Source organism: Nerophis ophidion, linkage group LG05, assembly GCF_033978795.1.
Source record: "Nerophis ophidion isolate RoL-2023_Sa linkage group LG05, RoL_Noph_v1.0, whole genome shotgun sequence".
Lineage (NCBI taxonomy): Eukaryota > Metazoa > Chordata > Actinopteri > Syngnathiformes > Syngnathidae > Nerophis > Nerophis ophidion.
The window spans coordinates 30,929,107-30,951,934 of record NC_084615.1 but is presented as its reverse complement, the minus strand read 5'-3'; the positions used below and the strand labels follow the sequence as shown (position 1 = coordinate 30,951,934).

Here is a 22,828-nt window from a genome sequence, read left to right as displayed (position 1 = left end):
CACACACACACACACACACACTTTTAAGTCGTGCATTCATTCATCCAGGTACTCGATCAGTTAGTCATTCATTTTAGTATGGCTTTGCCGTGTAAATAAACCATACCATTTAGTCGGCTAATACCTTGATATTTAAACTGGTATCTTTGCAGAATGGAGAGGCATACTGTTTTACGTTATTTACTTGTTTTATGTAAGCCATAAAAAAGCCTTTAGCTATTTTTTAATTTGTATCCTATGCCTGTCCCCAAATTGATTTGTATTAGCGGTGTGACAATTTATTTCAACAATGATTTGATCCGATTCAGAATTTGTGGGTTCAGTTACGATAAATATACAACAATAATGACCAATGCATTCACATCTTATTTGAATAAAGTGCAACCAACATTTTAGGTGTAATTAATAGGAAACCTTTTCTGCCCTCCTTTTCAACATTTAATACATTTTCAAAAAAACTGCACTAATGAAAACATTTAACAGTAGATTTAAAGGGGAACTGCATATTTTTTCGAATTTTGCCTGTTGTAAACAAATTATTATGAAAGACATGATGACGTATAATTTTCTTTTTATTACATTCTAAATAGTAAATAAATGCGATCAAAAGTCTACTTACAGTGGAGCCTATGGGATCCGCTCTATTCTGCCTATAAAACTCTTAAAAACATACAGAGACCTCCAATAAGATTTTATATACATACTGTTTGTTAGTATGTAATGTAGTAATAGGCACATTTATATTAATATTGAATATTTATGTATTTTGCTGTTTTAAACATACGCAATGCATCAATTAAAAGAAAATCTCATCACAACATTCGCTTTTTTTACTCAGCATCACTGATTATTACTCATTGCAGACTTCATGAGAGCCAACAAACATAATGAAACATCACTTACTGGACAATGTCATTTAGATGCCGACTGCTAAAATTTTGTTGTATTCCGGGTTTAGATGAGGAATAATCCTCGTGAAGAAAAGAGGGGTTGGAAGCAAAAATCTTTTCGTATCAGGTCTATATTGACTGTCAAAGTGTATCAACTCCCTGGAATGTGTCTTTGTCCTTCTACTATCCAGGTAGGAGGCATGATTTATGATCTACAATAAAGTTTGATGAGAAAGAAAACTAGGAAGCAGCTCGTCAATCGATCATATTAACATTGGCGCACAAGCTCGCGATCACGGCCCCGCTACAAATAGTTTGTCTGTGTTAGCGCTTATAATAACAATATCATTAATACTTGGTTAAAATTCAAGTTGTTGGTGCTTTTTGGATGTTTTTTGTATTGGATTTTAATGGGCGGAATAGAGGACCTCCCTTACGTTTATTTACGAGTTAGAATGCATTAAAAAAATATAAATTTTTTGTCATGTCTTTTATAATGATTGTGAATTATAGGCAAAATTCCCCCCAAAAAGTGCAGTTCCCCTTTAACTGCTAAACAAAGTTCCCCTACCCGACTATACGGTACCTGTTCTCCGCCCTGCCGTCGCCGATGACGGACAGCGTCCTGGGTGTACGTAAGCATTTATGCCCCCGCATCCCTTTTGATGGCGTTGGCCCCTTGCTTACTGATGCCCATAGCCTCTTTGATCCATCTCTTGTATTTATTTGTCTGTGATGGAATGATTATTCCTTGGTTGATGTGTCGCTTCGTGTTTTTGTGTTCCGGAAGTAGTTACGTCACTCTAACTTCCATTGGGTTTGCCTTGTAGTTTGTGACTGAAAGTACCAGTAAAGTGGAAAAACAAGTAGACTTTATATGCTTAATTGTGTTAATTTGTATGCATTACACCATATCCAAATGTATTTACAATCTGCAAAGCATGTGAAAATACCGTCTGAACATCACAAAATGCCACATATTTTGAATATTCCGCTCCAAATATCTTCAGCAATTTCCGTAGATTCTACGTCACTGGAGTAGCGCTTTTGCACTCTAACGAAGTGAAGTGAAGTTAATTATGTTTATATAGCGCTTTTCTCTAGTGACTCAAAGCGCATTACATAGTGAAACCCAATATCTAAGTTACATTTAAACCAGTGTGGGTGGCACTGGGAGGAGGTGGGTAAAGTGTCTTGCCCAAAGACACAACGGCAGTGACTAGGAGGGCGGAAGTGGGAATCGAACCTGCAAACCCCAAGTTGCTGGCACGGCCACTCTACCAACTGAGTTATACCGCCCCATATTATTGACCATATTATTAGATTAGTCATACCGGAAATATGCAAACATTGGGAACAGATGTGCTGTTTATCATTCACAATCCCTATGTAAGACAAGAGTACATATGCTTAGCTTTTTTAGGCATTTAAAATTGTAAGTAAGTAGCCAACAATTGAGTCAACAGTTGGAGGGTCCTCCATTGCAGTGGTTCTCAAATGGGGGTACGCGTACCCCTGGGGGTACTTGAAGGTATGCCAAGGGGTACGTGAGATTTTTTAAAAATATTCTAAAAATAGCAACAATTCAAAAATCCTTTGTAAATATATTTATTGAATGATACTTCAACAAAATATTAATGTAATTTCATAAACTGTGAAACGAAATGCAACTGCAATATTCAGTGTTGACAGCTAATTTTTTTGTGGAAATGTTCCATAAATATTGATGTTAAAGATTTCTTTTTTTGTGAAGAAATGTTTAGAATTAAGTTAATGAATCCAGATGGATCTCTAGTACAATCCCCAAAGAGGGCACTTTAAGTTGATGATTACTTCAATGTGGAGAAATCTTTATTTATAATTGAATCACTCCTTTTTTTTTCAACAAGTTTTTAGTTATTTTTATGTTTTTTTCCCAAATATTTCTAGAAAGACAACTACAAATAAGCAATACTTTGCACTGTTATACAATTTAATAAATCAGAAACTGATGGCATAGTGCTGTATTTTACTTCTTTACTTCTTTATCTCTTTTTTTCAACCAAAAATTATTTGCTTTGATTAGGGGGTAAATGAATTAGAAAAATGTTCACAGGGGGTACATGACTGAAAAAAGGTTGAGAACCACTGCTCTATTGCGCCCATTATACCCTCCAAAAAACATCCAGAAACCGGCAACAATACTCCATCAACATATCGTGACCTGAAAATTAACCAAATATGAGTGACACTATCATTATACGGGCTAAGACGCTCAGTATGTATGTACTGTATGTACAGCTATTTACGTATACATATATATACATGTGTATATACATGCTGTGTGAATATTCAAGCCTTTTTTGCTGGAAATATAAACAATAATTTCTTGTTTTTGCTATCACAGGGATGTGGTTCAGAGTACCAAAGAGGGAATCGTGGCCTTGCAGAGAAGTAATCCAGGAGTGCAGCCTTTGCTTGCCATTGTACAGGTACAGCATGGTGTTTACAGTGCACTAGGTACACCAGAACTAGTCAAAGATTACGGTTGAGATAAAAAATTATTTATCCGTTTTTGTTACTATTTCCACTCATTGTGTTCTGTGTTATTTCTATTACAAAGGCAGGTGAAGACGACAGCCTGTTGGAGATCAATAAAAAAATAGCAGCAAAGGTATTTCTCTGGTTGTGTGAACAGAACACCTCCTGTGATTCAACCTTTCTATAAAGTGTCAAGCTGATGATCTCTTCCTATATCACCCACAGGTTGGAATAAATGTCACTCAGATTTGCCTGGCCAAGGATTGCAGCGAGGATGATGTAAGTAAAGCGTGTCAACAAAAGAATGCACAAAAAGACATTCAGAGGCCTCCTGAATCGCCTCTGTTGTTCGGCAAGTTTGTACACGATTAAGCACTCCCTGGTTGTTTGCATGCCATGTGATCCTTGACATCTGAAGTGCAAAATTCAATTAGAAATTTGCCGTGCTGTGAGTCACTTGCCACTCACATGAGACTAATATTTACTTCCTATTAGGTCTAGACCCTTGTCATGGTCATGTATTTGTCCTTAACCCTTCTCAAAGTTCTTATACGTGTTAAAGTACCACTAGAATGGAAAAATAAATTGACTTTAAATGCTCGATTGTGTTTCACTGTATGCATAAACCATATCTAATTGTATTTACACTCCGCAAAGTATGTAAAAATTTCATCTAAACATCACAAAATGTCACATTTTAAGACAGCCATTTTGAATATTCCGTTTCGAATAGCTTTGGAAATTTCCATTGATTTGATGTTTGATGACGTCAGAATGGGAACATTTCTGCTCTTTGAATATATCATCAGATCAGTCACACTGGAAATATGCACAAATTAGAAGGAGATGTGCTGTCTATCATTCACAATCTTTATGTAAGACAAGAAGAACACATATGCTTGGCCTTTTTTTTTATGCATTCGAAATTGTAAATATAAAGCTAACAATTGAGTCAACAGATCGAGTGTCTTTTATTGCAAGCAGAATGACCTGAATATTAACCAAATAATAGTGATATTGTTATTACAAGCGCTAACGCAGATGGCCTATTTCAGTGGCGCATTGATAGCAGTTCCTATCTTACGCTGCTAGGGTTAGGGTTACTGAAAGGGTGGCTGCTTCTGCTTAGTCTCAAATTTGGTAAAAGTTAATTCTAGATTATAATTTGGCATCTCTCACCTGGTATGAAACAAATGTGGCCATGGACCGAGAAAAACTGGTCGACTTTGATGTCTCCTGAGATTGCGAAGAAGACACAAAAAGACGGTAGTTGCGGCAACCTTTTTTTTAACCCTTCGTTAGGATTGTGATTGATTTTTCGTCTAAACGGGATTATCTGAGCGTTCCATCGTTCGGCATACCAGCGAGAGTAGAAGTTGTACATTTAATTGTTTATTATGGTTAGTTTGTAAGTTTAGCACCTAGCAATGGTGTTGATTATATATTGTTTCAATAAAGATACATCTGTTTAGCACTCAGCTTCTTAAATGTATTGGTCATTCCTCTTTGTGATCGGGCTCAAAAATATAAGGTCCTGGATGATATTTCTCCCAGAGTGGTTGTTGTTCTCTCTCACAAAGTCTGCTTGATTATAATTGTTGTTGATGGGGAAGGGATCGTTGATTCCTATCACGTGATTTGCCTGCTCATTATTTCTCAAAATGGTCCGAGAATCTTCGGGAGATTGATACTTTTTAGATCATATCTATGTACTCACAAACTTTGTAAGTATTATGGTGTCATAAATCAAATATATAGCTTCATTATAGGGGCAACTTGTTTTTCCATTTCACTGGTATTTTAGGGGTATTCAGGCTGATTATACTGTGATTTTTCCACAGGAATAATCTGTTCCAGGGTTGCCATTCTAAAACCGTATTAACTGTAATGTAGGGCTGAGCGGTATGGCAAAGAAAATTATAATTTGTTTTCGCTTAATATCAGGATGTTTTTTTTTGTTTGTTTTTTAAATTAAAGTCTGATTGTAATACAGAATATGCTGACGGCTGACAAGTGTCATTTTGTTCATATATATGATTGTGTTTACTCGAGGTGCAACTGTACAAGTAGCCCTACTACGGTCCGTACCTTGGTTTTACGGCCCCGGTTTCACTTCTTTTTCAATATGTTTTGGGAATCTAAAGACAACTATTTTTCCTCTCAAAGTTCTTTTGTTGTTTTGCTTGCCATCACAAACTTCATTCTGCAGTAAACAAGGGGTGTACTGAATACCATAAGTCTGTTTTCAAGTTAACATTCACTGAATAACACTTTCAAATGTATATTATTTGTATTCTTTGATGACTTGTATACATCAGTGCTTTCTACCTGTGCTTTGGCAAAGAGCAAAGCAATGAACCCGATTTTGAATTAGAAAAATAAATCTTATCCATCCATCCATTTTTTACCGCTTGTCCCGTTTGGGGTCGTGTGGGTGCTGGAGCTTACAGTATCTCAGCTGCATTTGGGCGGAAGGCAGTGTACACCCTGGAAAAATCTTATATTTAATGAATATACATTAAAGTGCAGTTTGATTTTTTGATATTGTAAAATAACGTGTACCAACATATAAAACATGTTAAATGATTATTTCAGGAACAAAATGTTTTTTTCATCCAGAAACTAAAAATTTTTTTGAACAACGTGTCTGAAGTTTTTTAATACACATTATATCTGATTAATTAAATCAGAGCAAACACATAAACAAAAAGTCATCTTAAAAAATAGAGCACTTACTCCTGATTTAGCCTCCTTCCACTGGCTGCCTGTGTCTTTCAGAGTCTTTTTTAATATTATCTTACTCGTTTTTAAATCCTTAAGTGGTCTTGCTCCACCTTACCCCTCTGAGCTGCTCCACCTCTATGCCCCCACCCGGTCCCTCAGGTCAGCGAATCAGCTGATCCTGGAGGTACCCAAATCAAAGCACAAGCTCAGAGGGGACAGAGCTTTCTCTGTTGCGGGTCCCAAAGTCTGGAACGATCTCCCCCTCCATGTGAGACAGGTCACTTATTTGGTTATTTTTAAGACCATTCTTAAAACCCATTTTTATTTACTGGCTTGTAACCCAGCATGAGACTTTAAACTGTTTTTAACTTTTAACTTTTTAACTGCTTTTTATCTAACAAATTGTTCTTGGGGTAATTTGTATTTGCTTTTTCAATGTGTATTTTACTTCTGTTTTAAATGTTGTTTTTTATTCTGTCCTTTGCCTCTATTTCTTTGTGGTGTACAGCCCTTTGTTGTTCAACTTTGGTTGTTTTTAAGACCCTTCTTAAACCTCTTTTTATTCACTGGCTTGTAACCCAGTATGAGACTTTAAACTGTTTTTAACTTTTTAACTGCTTTTTATCCAACAAATTGTTCTTGGGGTAATTTGTATTTGCTTTTTCAATGTGAATTTTACTTCTGTTTTAAATGTTGTTTTTTATTTTGTCCTTTGCCCCTATTTCTTTGTGGTGTACAGCCCTTTGTTCTTCAACTTTGGTTGTTTTTAAAGGGCTTTATACATAAAGTTGGTATGGTAAATATTTAAATATAAAATTAGTTTTTTTCCTGATTGAATTAGTAAGTGTGTTTATTCTCCCTGTTGGGACCAATAGCCGAAGACATTCTGTGCCTGCCCGTGTGACTGCATTCTGGGCAGGATTACGTTTCACACAACACCTGCTCACTTGCTCAGTGGCCTAGTGGTTAGAGTGTCCGCCCTGAGATGGGTAGGTTTGTGAGTTCAAACCCCGCCGAGTCATACCAAAGACTATAAAAATGAGACCCATTACCTCCCTGCTTGGCACTCAGCATCAAGGGTTGGAATTGGGGGTTAAATCACCATAAATGATTCCCGAGCGCGGCACTGCTGCTGCCCAGGGGGTGATAAAGGGAATGGGTCAAATGCAGAGGACACATTTCATCACACCTAGTGTGTGTGCGACAATCATTGGTACTTTAAACTGAGCACAAGCGGTCAGTGGTCATTGGTACTTTAAAATGAGCACAAGCGGTCAGTGGGACTAAAGTCTGCTCCTTTTAAAAGGTTGTGTTTGTGAAAATGTGCGCAGAAGTGCAAAGTGTCGCTGTATTGCTCTTGTTGAGGAAAGCATCGACTCAGCTTGAAGTACATGTTCTTCCACTTCAGCAGACCTTTGTCTGACACAATCAAGCGCTTTCCGATCTGTCTGTCTGTGCTTGTGTTAGCCTGCCATTTTTCTTTATTTTGTTCTTCTGGATTGCACTTTACTGAGCACCATTGCTTCCCTACTGTTTACCGCTGCAGTATCTTATAATAGACATTTTCCCCATGTTTGAGGTAATTATGGTAACAGCTGATCACCGTGACCAAACTGAAATGAATCCCAAACATTGATCATGATCATATATCGCCCTACTGTAACGTAATGCTAGCACCAGCATTCTGCATATGATCACCTGATTTTCAATATAGATTAATAAAATGATCTGAAAAATCTGAAACAGTTTCCAAATTAAATTTATTAGCCAACAATTATAAAATTCAAACACAGACTGCTCAATCTGTGTGATTCTCAAAACATAAAAAAGTGGGGTTTCACAGGGATTTAAGATGTGCATTTTTATAAACTTAAAACAGTAATGTTTTAAGCATTGGTATCTGGTTAGCATATTCTTCTTTCAAAAAGGTACACCATACAACATTTCATACCTTGGATGTGGTGGGCAACTTTGTACGAGCATTGTAACAGTGTTTGTTTATTTCTTTTTTTTACTGTCGCCACACAAGCAAAAACGTGTGTGTACGGTGTTGTTTTTTTTTTTCAAAATAACTGAGGTGTAATGTTTCTAGATGTTCGGTTTCATGCTGCCAGAGATTGTAGGAATTAAACACACCGGTTTACCCTAATTTTCTACAGTATTCTTGGTAAATCCCAGAGCGGTATATGCTTTGTCGAATTTCCTGATCTTTTTTTCCACTTGTTGGCGGTGTAGATTCCTAAAGTAGCCTTAAGCTTGACGCTCCTCTACTATCACATTCACTCCGCTTGCTGCGGCAACAACAAAACAAAACTCCAGACGTTCTTCTTCGTTTGTATGGTTTACTTGTGATCTTAATAATTCAAAACATAAAACAGTCACGATGTGGGAACAAATGAATGACAAAATAAAGACAGTTTGTTGCAGTACTAGTTAGAAAAAGTATGAATGACAATAAGTATGAGTGAGGTCAAAAAACTGTGTGGCTCGATTCCACCGCACCTGACAGCAATTACCCATGACACCTTGCGTCCAAAAAACCCCCTTACCACACAGATCCTTCCGCCATATATGCACTTAAAACAGTTACGTCATCAAATCATTTTGACAAATGTAATAATTACAATTAAAGTGAGCTTTATATAATTACTCTAAGCATTCAATATATACATTTTCTTATCATGCAAATAAAGTAAATAGTCCCCTTTTGGCTGAATAAACATAAAGCACCTTCCATAAAATGTAAAATAACTTAAACAGCATTTAGACTCCTACATTACCGGCCCCTAATTGTTATCAATGTCCTTGAAACAATTACTTAAACGTGTTAACTCAAAATTTAAGGTGCCTAAATACCCTTAGTACTTCTCAAAAAGCTTGTAGTCCTTGCCCCATTCCACTCTGGGTCTTTGCTTCGTCGCCATACTTTAATTATCTTCAGCTTCCTGAAGAAGACATAGCTTTGTAATAGGGCGATGAAGCTCGTTAGTCTTAGTCTTCACTTTAACCTGACGAACAAGTCCGTCTCCACCAGGAAAAGTCTCTAGAATTCTTCCAAGTGGCCAGGAATTTCTGGGTGAGGTTTCGTCCACGATCAGCACCACGTCTCCAACACGAAAGTTTCTTTTAGGTGAAGACCATCGCTGACGTTCTTGAAGCTGCGCTAGGTATTCCTTACACCAGCGTTTCCAAAAGATATCCGCAAGGTATTGCACTTGTTTCCATCTGCGACTGGCGTATTGGTCGCACGGATGAAACACTCCTGGAGGTAGCTCAGGTTTGACCTTCAGCAATAACAGATGGTTGGGTGTGAGAGCCTCCAAGTCGTTGAGGTCTGAAGAAGTCTTTGTTATGGGTCTGCCGTTTATGACTGCTTCAGCTTCACAAAACAAGGTACAAAGACCCTCTTCATCCAAAACTTGTTCCTTTACGGTAACACTCAGTATTTTTCTCACTGAACGGATTAGCCGCTCCCAGCTTCCTCCATGGTGAGATCCTGCTGGTGGATTGAAATGCCACTGGACACCTCGTTGTAGCAAATGTTCGTAAATCTTCTTGGTGTTCCATTCTTTGATGGATTTCCTCATTTCGCTGTCAGCTGACCGAAAGTTGGTTCCGTTATCGGAATACATCTCTTTGACTTGTCCTCTCCTGGCGAGAAATCTTCTGATTGTGTTAAGACAGGCATCAGTGTTGAGTGAGGATGCGACTTCCAGATGTACGGCTCTTAATGCAAGACACGTGAAGATGACGCCATACCGCTTTACATGTCCTCTTCCCCTCCTCACTTGGAACGGACCAAAGTAGTCCACACCAACTCTTGTGAAAGGTGGATCGTCAGGTAGGACCCTGCATGTTGGTAGATCTGCCATGAGTTGCTTTCCAGCAGCTCCGTGGAGTCTTTTACAGATGACACACCTGGACAGAAACCTTCTGATGGCTCCAATGACTCCAGGTATCCAACATTTTTGACGTAGATTTGCCATCATGTGATTCCTTCCGGCGTGAGCTGTTAGCTCATGAATATGTCTCAACACAAGCCTTGTGATGTGTGAATCCTTAGGCAATATAGCTTGCTGCTTGGAGTTGTTAGGCATTGCTGCACGGCTCAACCTTCCGCCAACTCTCATAATTCCATCTTGAAGAATTGGATTTAACTTGAAAAGTGAACTACTTTTCTTTACTCTTTGATTTTTCTCCAGCATCGCCCAATCTTCCTTGAAACTTTGTCTTTGGCAGAATTTTACAATTTCTGTTTCTGCTCTAGTCATGTCATCACAAGTCAGACACTTTCCTTCAATATCTTTCTTGAATTCAAGCATCTTACTTTCTTCTCCTGATGTTCTTAGTTCTTTTCTCTTTTCCTTTAGCTCTTTCAGTAGATCTTTGAGTTTTAGAAACCAAGCTACAGCACGCTTCAATGCTGTCCAAGAAGAATAATGGTTTATCCACTGATCCACAAAATCTTTGGCTTCTCCTGTTTGAATGGCATATGCATGAGTCACTTTTTTGACCTCTAGGTCGTCCATATCCAGCATTCCAGGATCTGGATTTTTAGGCCACTGGTCTTGTGAGCTGAGCAAGAAACTTGGTCCTGAGAGCCAGCTCTCATTTTTCAAAAATGCTTCCACAGTCTGTCCTCTTGAAACGTGATCAGCGGGATTCAGAGTGGTGTTAACATATCTCCACTGAGATGTTCTAGAGTGCTCCAGGATTGCTGCGACCCTGTTTGCAACAAACGTCTTGAATCGGGTACACTCACTGTTTAAGTACTTGAGCACCGCCGTGCTATCTGTCCAAAAGATAGACTCCTGGATTTCCAGCTCAAGCTCTTTTCTCAGAAGCTTATCAATCTTTGTCGCAACTGTGGCTGCAGTCAATTCCATTCGAGGAATAGTCTGAGATTTTAGGGGCGCCACCCTTGTCTTTGCCATGATCAAGGTGGATTGAGCTTCACCTGTTGAAAAGCGTGTCAGCAAGTAGCTTGTGGTTCCGTAGGCGTCTTCACTTGCGTCAGCAAAATGATGAAGCTGCGCAAAGGCTGGCACACCAAACTTCTTCAACTTGACGCATCTGTCAACTCCAAAATTTTCAAGCTGTGCCAAACTTGAGATCCACTTTTTCCATCTCTCAATCACTGTGTCAGGCAGGTCTTGATCCCAATTATATCTTTGCCGACATAGATCTTGCAGAATTATTTTAGCAGGCAATATTACTGGAGACAGAAAGCCCAAAGGATCAAAAATTGAACTTACTATGGAAAGCAATCCTCTCCTTGTGTATGGTCTATCTTTGAGGTTGATCTTAAACTTGAATTGGTCTGATTCGGCACACCACTGGATGCCTAATGTTCTCTCCATTGGCAGGTAATCTTCGTCCAAGTCCAGATCTTGAAAGCCCTGTGCTTTTTCCTTTTCTGGGATCGAGTTAAGCAACTTCCTGCTGTTGCTTGACCATTTTGTCAGCCGAAATCCTCCTTTTGCCAACATTTTCCTCAACTCAGCACACAGGGTAATGGCTCTATCTTCATCAGCAACTGACTTAAGACAGTCATCCACATAAAAATTCTTGTTGACAGACCTTGCCGTATCCTGTCCAAACTCATCCACAAAGTCTGTTGCACATTTTTGAAGTGCAAAGGTTGCAACACTTGGTGATGATGTCGCGCCGAAAATGTGAACTAGCATCTTGTGTTCAACGAGATCCAGCTCGTAGTTTCCATCAGGCCACCAGAGAAACCTCAGGAGATCAGTGTCTTCATCGCTTACTCCAACCTGATGGAACATGGCTTCCACGTCCGCCATAACCGCCACAGACTCCTGGCGAAATCTTATAAGGACTCCTAATAGTGAGCTGGTGAGGTCAGGTCCCTGCAGAAGCTGTTGGTTTAATGAAGTACCTTGAAAGCTTGCGCCGCAGTCGAAGACAACACGCAACTTCTGTTTGGTTGGATGTCTTACTCCATGGTGAGGCAGATACCATGTTCGCCCCTCAGCAGATTTGCGCTCTTCACTTTCAAGCTTTACTGCGTAACCTTTTCTTAAAAGGTCATCCATGAACGCCACGTACTCTTGGTGAAACTTGACGTCTCTCGAAAATCTCTTCCGTAGGTTCAGTGCTCGTTGCTCCGCAATTGCCCTGTTATTTGGCATAGACAAAGGCTTCTTCTTCACTGGAAGGCAAATATTGTAGTGGCCATCTTTAAGTACTGCAGTTTGAGACATCATACTGATAAACTGATGGTCGTCCCTGGACATCTCAATGTTTTCATTTTGTCCTGCATCAGGAAAGTCGTGCTTGAACTGCAGCTGCCAAAGCTCCTCAAGCTTCACCACTGAGATCCTGTTTGCAGTCATTCCTGTCCATTTGTCAATTGCAGTTCTGTCACTTCCACCTCCGAGTGGTCCATTTACTGTCCAGCCTAGCATCGTTCTCACAGCGTATGGTCCATTATCCACACTTTTAACCACTTGCAGTGGCTCCATCGCTTTGGGAACGTTTACTCCGATGAGTAATCCAATCTTGGCTTGAATTTTAGGTATTCTCACCTCCTTTAGGTGTGGCCACCTATCAATATCCTCTTGTCGGGGAATATTGTCCTTAGAGACAGGAATGTCTTTCTGTGAATAAACTTCCTTTAGTTCCACAAACTCTTTTCCGTCCAAGCTGCTGATTTCCAAACCAGTCACGATGCTTGTGTTCACAACAGTGTCATTTCCCATTGTTCGCAATGAAATGTATACATTGCGTCCACTCACATTCAGTTGGTTTATCAGTGACTCTGTGGCAAAAGTAGCTGAACTACCTGGGTCCAGAAAGGCATACGTGAGCACTGTCTTGGTTCCTTTCTGTGCCTTGATGTACACTGGAAGAATCGAAAGAACACAATCTTCTCTACCGGCCCCAGTGACACCACAGGTTTCAGTTGTTTGTACAATGGCACTTGATATTGATTGCGGTTCACAATTGTCCTTTCCGGTTTCTTCTCTGGAGTCTTTATGACCAATGTGTAATAATGTGGGATGCAGTCTCGAGCATTCTTGACATTGAAGTTTTTGTTTGCAGCTACTACTCATATGTCCATGCTTTAAACATGCAAAACACACACCTTTGCTTCTCAAGAAGTCAATCTTGTCTTTGTGGAGCTTGCTTTTGAATTTCTTGCAAACTGTGAGGCTGTGTTGCTCTCCATTACAATAAACACAAGGTTTTCTGTCCACCAACACTGTTCGTGTATTTGTTATGATGTAGTTATCATTTTCTGTCTTGGGGGGCACAACGACTGTTGTAAACACCTTTTTTGGTTTGAGGGTTTCTACATATTGTGGTTTTATTTTTTGTCTCACAGAATCTTTCGTGTTCATGGTGGTTTCTTTTATGTTCCCATAAAGCGGGTTCAAAAGATACTTGACTTGCCGGTTTACAAAGTCCACAAAATCCTTAAACTTAACTCTTGTCTTTGTTCTTTCTTGTAAGTCGCATGCAAACTTCCTCCAAGGTTCTCTGAGTTTATATGGAGGTTTGTTTACCAGTGCGTTTATATTGGCTGTGTTGTCCAAGTCCTCCATGTAGGTAATGTCTGTCATTGTGTTAGAGCAGCCTGTGAGGAATAATGCGAAGGACTGAAGGGCAACACCGTCTTCTGGCTTGATTGTTGGCCACTCCATGGCTTCTGTTATGTAGGCTTCGGCTATCTTAAAGTCATCACCAAAAAATTCCTTTAACATTTGTTTTGCTTTAGTGTATCCTGCTGAAGATTCCATATTGATGCAGCTCTTTACCAACTCATGTGGTTGTCCACTTGTATATTGTAGTAAAAATTGAAGACAATCCCGGTTGTCACTTGTGCGGCTTTCAATTCCATGTTCTATGGCCCCAATAAAAGATTTGTATTCCAGGGGGTCACCCTTGAATGTTGGAATGGAAAGAGGTGGAAGTAGAGATGCCTTGTGACTCTTCACGAGATACTCTGTGACATTGGCTTGCTGAGATACTGCTTGGCAAAGCCCATCAAGTGTTAATGTCTGTTGTTCTATAATTTCAGTCCTTGGTGCAAATGTAGTCATTTGAATAGATGTGGGGGGAGCATTATGTTTAATGCTACGTGTTGGTAAAGTGGGTGGTGGTACTTGTGTGTTAGGACAAGCAAGTCTTCTAACATCCTTTTTATCAGCTGTATTGATACTGTCTTCTTCTTGTGTGTTTTCATAGTTTTGTAAAACTTCCATTTTAGCGTCACATTCAGCGAGTGCTGTTTGCATTGCATGCATTTCTTTTCGCGCTTTTATTGCAGCTTCTTCCTGTTCTATGGCCAACTTTTCTTGTAAAGCTGCCGCCTTTGCTCTCAATGATACACGCTCCATTTCCGCCTTTAATCTGACAGAAGATGAAGAACATGAACTTCTGCTTCGTGATCCAGCTTTACTTTGACTTCTAGCGGTCCTCTTTGTTGATGTAGACCGACTATCTGCAGGTGACACTTGTTTATTGCATTCTTCCGCTTGCTCAACACGCTTAAAAACATCTTTCATCCACTCCTCACATTTCCAGAAAAAGTCCTCCATCATTTTATTTTTTGGATTAAACCAATTGTTTTGATCTTCCACAAACTCCTCCTCAGACATGAATTTCTGAAGATCAGCATTAAGATCCAAAAATTCTTGCTGCAAGCCACTAAAGTCCACACGAAGCTGATTTTTTACAGCATCCACATTAACATCCTCCTCCATTAAGTGCTCAATCTGCGTCATCAAGCGAGTCAATTGAGCCAGTGAGCTCTTGCGTGCCTGCATCTTTCTCACCTTGTGCATTTCTACAGCCTTCTCGGTCATTTTTACTGTCCTTTTTCCACTGTCTTGTGCATCCATTACAAGCCAATATTTCCACAACGAGTCAATAAATATGCCGATGTGCCGCAGCTACGCACCGGGACGAGCTTCTCTCTCTCTCTCTCTCTCTCGTTCACTTTCAAGCAGCGTGCACTCACGTACCTGTCGCCTCCTCTTGCAGGCTTGTTCCTCTTGATCCTTTACAGTCAGGCAGTTCCACGTTCCGTTTACTCCACAAAGAGCAAGTTTTTTGACTAAAATGTAGATTCCTAAAGTAGCCTTAAGCTTGACGCTCCTCTACTATCACATTCACTCCGCTTGCTGCGGCAACAACAAAACAAAACTCCAGACGTTCTTCTTCGTTTGTATGGTTTACTTGTGATCTTAATAATTCAAAACATAAAACAGTCACGATGTGGGAACAAATGAATGACAAAATAAAGACAGTTTGTTGCAGTACTAGTTAGAAAAAGTATGAATGACAATAAGTATGAGTGAGGTCAAAAAACTGTGTGGCTCGATTCCACCGCACCTGACAGCAATTACCCATGACACCTTGCGTCCAAAAAACCCCCTTACCACACAGATCCTTCCGCCATATATGCACTTAAAACAGTTACGTCATCAAATCATTTTGACAAATGTAATAATTACAATTAAAGTGAGCTTTATATAATTACTCTAAGCATTCAATATATACATTTTCTTATCATGCAAATAAAGTAAATAGTCCCCTTTTGGCTGAATAAACATAAAGCACCTTCCATAAAATGTAAAATAACTTAAACAGCATTTAGGCTCCTACAGGCGGCTTCTTGTCACAAACGTCTCTATTGCTCTCCTCTGTCATCTCTGTACACATAACCGCTCACTTCAAGTACCAGTACAATGGAAAAATGAGTTGACTTTATATGCTTCATTGTATTCCTTTAACCATTTGCAATCAGCAAAGTATGTGAAAATACCGTCTAAACATCGCAAAATGCTCCAATTTCAAAATGGCTTGAGAATCTCAGTGAGATTGATACTGTTTGGATCATATTTATGTACTAGCAAACTTTGTAAATCTTTCAATGTTATAAATGAGATATATAGCTTTAATATAGAAGCAACTTGTTCCTCTAAGTTAACAAGTGCCAACGTTTCTTACTTACCTTCCTGTGATATTATTTTTTTGTCACACAATTCTCTTAGCGCCCTTTCCAAAATAAAATCCGAAGTAAATCCTTTGAGGTGTGGGAGATTTGAATTCCGAAGTTTTGTGGGTCTTTGGGGGCATTTTCTTCTCAAATTTTGATTGAATTCTGAAATTACGACTACCTTATACTGAACTTTGAGTACGACAACAACTGGTGTGCGTTGCCCTATCTGAGTTCCTCCACACCTGCGTAAAAAAAAACGTATTTGGACAAACACTTGTTTAAAAACACAGCTGCAGGGAATTGCTGAGCCAACTGAAGGTGATTTATATTGTAATCCCTGCATATGGCATTATTTTATATCCTGCCAAGTGTTTTCTTTTTTAAATTGCTGTGTATTGATAGTAGCTGTGTCACAATCACATGTTTGTTTCTATGTCCACATGAACAGCTTGTCGAGGAAGTGTTGAAACTAAATGAGGACCCCAGGGTGCACGGCGTCTACCTCCACCTTCCCCCTGTAAACATCACCAGTCGAGTACTCAACACTCTCAAGCCAGAGAAGGACATAGACGGGTAAAAACCTGCACATTTTGGGTCATTAAAGAGAGCATCCCCACTATGTCCACTTAACTGTCTGATGGTCATTCAAGTGCATTCCTTAATGCATGTTACGAAGACAACTTCAATAAACTGTGCTTAAATCTTTCCTCTTGTGATAGGATAACATATTTGAATTTGGGTCGTTTGGTGCAAGGAGATCTAAGCAAAGGTTTTACACTGCCTATAGCCAGTGCTGTTGTGGATCTTTTGCAGAAACATGGTGAGTTGATACTGCATGTGTTCTTCATTCACTGGTCATGTGCTCAAAAATATGATTTCAAATATTTTGGCACAGACGCTCCTTTAGAAGGAAGAACCGTGTTAATGATTGGCACTGAAGGACCTCTTGGGGTGGCTCTGCAATGCATGATAGAGAGAAGTGGAATGACAGCTTTTAAAACTCACCCACATGACAAGAATCTACAGAAACAGGTGCGTAGTTATTTTTCGACTGGTTTAGCAAAAACTCTTATAAATATGGTGGTCTTGAAGTATATTCGGGGTAATAAGGTATGTGCTTATTGGTTGCTTGCTCTCCTCATTCTTCATTGTACCCATGTTATTATTTTCTAGGTAATGGGAGCTGATGCTTTGGTGCTAGTAGGTGTCGACGTCCTGCCCACTTGGATCAGGCCAGGGGCTGCTGTTATCCAATTGGAGTCCACCCTAGACACAGGTACTATAAATTGACTGTTTAAAAACTCACTGTGTTAAAGCTTGTTTTCAATTAATGGGTTGCATGCATGGGAGATCGACAGGCGAATCGGTGCGGCGTCTTCAGTAATGCGGACGCTGTATCGACCCGTTGTGGTGAAGAAGGATCTGAGCCGGAAGGCAAAGCTCTCAATTTACCGGTCGATCTACGTTCTCATCCTCACCTATGGTCATGAGCTTTGGGTCATGACCGAAAGGACAAGATCACGGGTACAAGCGGCCGAAATGTGTTTCTTCCGCGGTGTGGTGGGGCTCTCCCTTAGAGATAGATTTGAGCTTCTGGAGAAGCTCAAAGTAAAGCCGCTGCTCCTCCACATCGAGAAGAGCCAGATGGGGTGGTTCGGGCATCTGGTCAGGATGCCACCTGAACGCCTCCCCAGGGAGGTGTTTCGGGCACGTCCGACCGGTAGGAGGCCACGGGGAAGACCCAGGACACGTTGGGAAGACTATCTCTCCCGGCTGTTCTGGGAAAGCTTCGGGATCCCCCGGGAGGAGCTGGACGTAGTGGCCGGGGAGAGGGAAGTCTGGGCTTCCCTGCTTAGGCTGCTGCCCCCGCAACCTGACCTCGGATAAGCGGAAGAAGATGGATGGATGGGTTGCATGCATTACTGCATGGGTTGAATTACACCATTTATTTAGACACAATCCAATCTTCAATAGTTCAGTCTGCTCGCATATAAATATGTAGCAGGTATAGTTTGTTTTTTATCACTTAAAGATATGATGATTTAGAGTTTTTTGTTAGTAGGTAGCACTGAAAGCTTTCATGTCAATTTTTGTATTGTCAGATACTTCCGAGATGTCCTCAAAGTCCGGGTTAACGACTCTCACAGCAGCGTACAGAATACAGGTGTCATTTTCTTGTATTTATCAGCACTTAAGTTTTTTTTTCTTGTTTTGACCATTGGTGTGCTTTTTGTCTATAAGAATGTGGTGCACAGCAGCAGTCGGAGACTCCAGGAGCAACAATACCAAGCATGGCGATTGCGTAGTCTCAAACTGCAGCCTCTGACGCTGGTACCAAGGTATGTATTAACAATCAATTACATTTAGCGTCATTGTCACAATATGTCCATTTTGGTTTAATTTTGTTCCCTAGTGACATAGAGATCTCCAGAGCTCAGACTCCCAAGCCAGTGGCGCAGCTTGCAGAGGAGATTGGTTTATTGCCAGAAGAACTTGAAGCGTACGGCAAGAGCAAAGCAAAGGTCCGCCTTTCCCTCTTAAACCGCCTCCAAGCACAGCCTGATGGGAAATATGTATTGGTGGCTGGGTGGGTTAATCTCATCAATGAATGGTTGTGATGTTCATGCTAATGTAAAATGTAATTCAAAAAAAACATTTTTCAGTATAACTCCCACCCCACTTGGCGAAGGTAAGAGCACGGTGACCATCGGCTTAGTCCAGGCCCTGTCTGCTCACCTGAAGCTCAACTCTTTCGCTTGTCTACGCCAGCCCTCCCAGGGACCTACGTTCGGGGTTAAAGGTAGGCAGTTTATGACTTGTTTCTTCCACTAAACGTATACACTCAGTGCACAACATATTGGTACATCTAATTAGATATGTCCTATATGTTTAATATACTGTTTACAGTTTGCAAATTTGTACACCTTAAGAACAGTGTTATTTAACTGTCGGCCATGAACTAAACCCAGCCCAAGATTGACATCAGACCAGCCCATGAGTTCAGTTTAGCATTTTTTCAGCATGTTTTTATTTTTTTACTGTATGTCTTTAAAATAAACAGGATTATGTTTTGGGTGCTTCCATTGTTTTCCTCTAGTTTTTGTGATGCACAAAATTTGAGCAGATGACATATGCACACTGCGGCCACATCAGTATCACACCTGTCCAATATCCTAACAAGTTACACAGGTTATTAAAATAACCAAATTACAGCAGTAATTTTCATAATTTCAATTCTTGACATTTTCTTTTTAGACCATTTGCAGGCATTATTGTTGTTTTTGTGCCTTCTCCAACCATGGACTACCCTAACATCTAGCCCCTACTCTCTTACCCTCACCATAGGCACAAAGCTCAAAGGAGTGTGTACCATCTATCTACCTACTCATATCTATGGATGTGCCACTGCCAATTCATTTTGCCATAATAAAGGGTTTGCTTGCATATGTGCAAAACAGGACAGCTCGTATGTACATCAATAGCATGTACACATTACATGTTGTTATTGACATGGACTACGTAAATAAACACGTGTAAACTGAATAATATCATTGGCTGGAGTGTCCAGTGGCTCTGAATACTCCTTTTGCTGAGCGTGTTGGTCATTGTTTTTTTTCTGTTACCACCTGTTGTCACTTGGTTGGAATGCAGTTTGGTACAAAATTAATGTTTATTTGTTTTTAACTTTCCGGTTGGATTGTATTTTATATACCGCAATTGCACATGCTTCTGTCATATGTAATATAGTACCCTTTTGACCAGCATAAACATGTTACATTTGTTTTAATTTAAGGATAAAAAGGCAAAATGTTTTGTGCAGCTCTTCTTATGGGGTGTATAAATACAGTGGGGCAAAAAGTATTTAGTCAGCCACCGATTGTTCAAGTTCTCCCACTTAAAATGATGACAGAGGTCTGTAATTTTCATCATAGGTACACTTCAACTGTGAGAGACAGAATGTGAAAACAAAATCCAGGAATTCACATTATAGGAATTTTAAATAATTTATTTGTAAATTATGGTGGAAAATAAGTATTTGGTCAACCATTCAAAGCTCTCACTGATGGAAGGAGGTTTTGGCTCAAAATCTCACGATACATGGCCCCATTCATTCTTTCCTTGACACGGATCAATCGTCCTGTCCCCTTAGCAGAAAAACAGCCCCAAAGCATGATGTTTTTACCCCCATGCTTCACAGTAGGTGAGGTGTTCTTGGGATGCAACTCAGTATTCTTTTTCTTCCAAACACGACGAGTAGAGTTTTTACCAAAAAGTTCCATTTTGGTTTCATCTGACCACATGACATTCTCCCAATCCTCTGCTGTATCATCCATGTATCCATTTTGCTATAAACTCAACTCGTCGTGTTTGGAGGAAGAAGAATACTGAGTTGCAAAATTACAGACCTTTGTCATCATTTTAAGTGGGAAAACTTGCACATTCGGTGGCTGACTAAATACTTTTTTTGCTCCACTGTATGTATATCAGAAATAATCCAGTGGGGTTTACTTTGTAATGGCTGGTGTATGTCTGTCTGTTTGTTAGTTGGCAACATTACTAAAAAGGATATGTGTAGATTCGAATTCAGCTTTTAAGAAATGTCCAAAATAGGATAAGGAACAAGTGATTTGATGTCAGGGGTTATCCAGATCACTGTCTGGATTCAGAAATTGTTTAAAATATTCTTTACTTATAGTAAGACCAGGTTGAGGTCTGTGTTCTCTCAGTGATTTTGTGGTGTACTCTGAAATTGAAAATGCCTTTTTTTGCATCAGTACAATGTAAGTTCATTCAGAGTGCAGGGCTCTGTGTGTGTGCGTGCATGTGTGTGTGTATGCGTGGGTCCCCATTTGACTTTGCTACTTTTTGTCGTGTCTAGGAGGAGCTGCAGGAGGGGGATATGCCCAGGTCATCCCAATGGAGGAGGTAGGACACACACCGCCTCAAAAAATATCTTCATAAAAACATTGCTTTAAACATAAATCTAAAGACTTGACAAGGAGGGATGACACACAAGGGAAGGAGCCAATCTTGAAAGCTGTATACCAAATATAAGTATTATTCAATGTCTTAACCACCCCAGTTCAACCTCCATCTTACTGGTGACATTCATGCAATCTCTGCTGCCAACAACCTGGTGGCGGCGGCCATTGATGCCAGGATGCTCCATGAGGCCACCCAATCAGACAAGGTACATTCTTTCACTTTGTTTATCACATTGACTTAATGAATGGATTGTTTACCTGTTTTTTTGTCCCATCAAAGGCTTTGTTCAGTAGACTGGTGCCTTCAGTCAATGGTGTAAGAAGATTTTCTCCCATCCAGACTGCCAGGCTGCACGTAAGATGAAACACATTTTTCCACTAGAGGTCCTCAGTTAGCCTCGTCAATATATCCCATCTTTTGTCACAACAGTAGTTATTGCATTGAGAACCTTCTAATAAGTTTCAATGACCTTAAACTGAAGACAATTTATGTATGTATGTAGCTTAGACAAAAGAAATGGAAAAGTTAGAACTCCTGACATATTGTTGTATGTGCGTGCGTGCGTGTCTGTATGTGTGTATGCATGTATGTATACATATGTGTGTGTGTATATATATGTTTATATATATATGTGTGTCTATATATGTATGTGTATATATATGTGCATGCGTGTATGTATGTATACACACACACACACACACACACACACACATATATATATATATATATGTGTATGTGTGTATGTGTGTATGTATGTATGTGTGTGTCTATATATGTATGTGTATGTATATGTGTTTGTATGTATGTGTACATATGTATGTATATATATATATATATATACATATGTGTATACACATATATATATATATATATACATATGTGTATACACGCATATATATATATATATATATATATATATATATATATATATATATATATATATATATATATATATATATATATATATATATATATATATATATATATATATATATATACATACATACATACATACAAACAAACCCCGTTTCCATATGAGTTGGGAAATTGTTAGATGTAAATATAAATGGAATACAATAATTTGCAAATCATTTTCAACCCATATTCAGTTGAATGTGCTACAAAGACAACATATTTGATGTTCAAATAGGTAAACTTTTTTTTTTTTTTTCAAATAATCATTAACTTTAGAATTTGATGCCAGCAACACGTGACAAAGAAGTTGGGAAAGATGGCAATAAATACTGATAAAGTTCAGGAATGCTCATCGAACAATTATCTATATATGTATGTGTATATATATGTATATGTGTGTGTATGTATGTGTATATATGTATATATATATACTGTATATATATATATATATAAATCCATATGTGTATACACATATCATACACACACATATATATATAAATACATATGTGTATACACATATCATACATATATATATACATACATACATACATACAAACAAACCCCGTTTCCATATGAGTTGGGAAATTGTTAGATGTAAATATAAACGGTATACAATAATTTGCAAATCATTTTCAACCCATATTCAGTTGAATGTGCTACAAAGACAACATATTTGATGTTCAAATAGGTAAACATTTTTTTTTCTTTGCAAATAATCATTAAGTTTAGAATTTGATGCCAGCAACACATGGCAAAGAAGTTGGGAAAGACGGCAATAAATACTGATAAAGTTCAGGAATGCTCATCGAACAATTATATGGAA

General features: G+C 39.1%; 1 protein-coding gene across 2 annotated transcripts in view; it reads left to right on the top strand.

Moving 5' to 3' along the window:
* The window catches only part of mthfd1l (methylenetetrahydrofolate dehydrogenase (NADP+ dependent) 1 like), an 86,362-nt gene that overhangs the window by 6,167 nt on the left and 57,367 nt on the right, over positions 1-22,828 (top strand). Inside the window, exons 2-15 of one of the 2 annotated variants that reach the window (XM_061900548.1) lie at positions 3,277-3,361; positions 3,493-3,543; positions 3,636-3,689; positions 16,553-16,677; positions 16,824-16,924; positions 17,000-17,136; positions 17,278-17,380; positions 18,207-18,268; positions 18,346-18,443; positions 18,518-18,691; positions 18,768-18,904; positions 20,984-21,030; positions 21,188-21,295; positions 21,370-21,444. In XM_061900548.1, coding sequence (XP_061756532.1) covers positions 3,277-3,361; positions 3,493-3,543; positions 3,636-3,689; positions 16,553-16,677; positions 16,824-16,924; positions 17,000-17,136; positions 17,278-17,380; positions 18,207-18,268; positions 18,346-18,443; positions 18,518-18,691; positions 18,768-18,904; positions 20,984-21,030; positions 21,188-21,295; positions 21,370-21,444 — 1,357 coding nt within the window. Of the gene's footprint in view, positions 1-3,276; positions 3,362-3,492; positions 3,544-3,635; positions 3,690-16,552; positions 16,678-16,823; positions 16,925-16,999; positions 17,137-17,277; positions 17,381-18,206; positions 18,269-18,345; positions 18,444-18,517; positions 18,692-18,767; positions 18,905-20,983; positions 21,031-21,187; positions 21,296-21,369; positions 21,445-22,828 lie in introns of those variants that run through there. The other variant, XM_061900549.1, reaches the window with a different exon arrangement.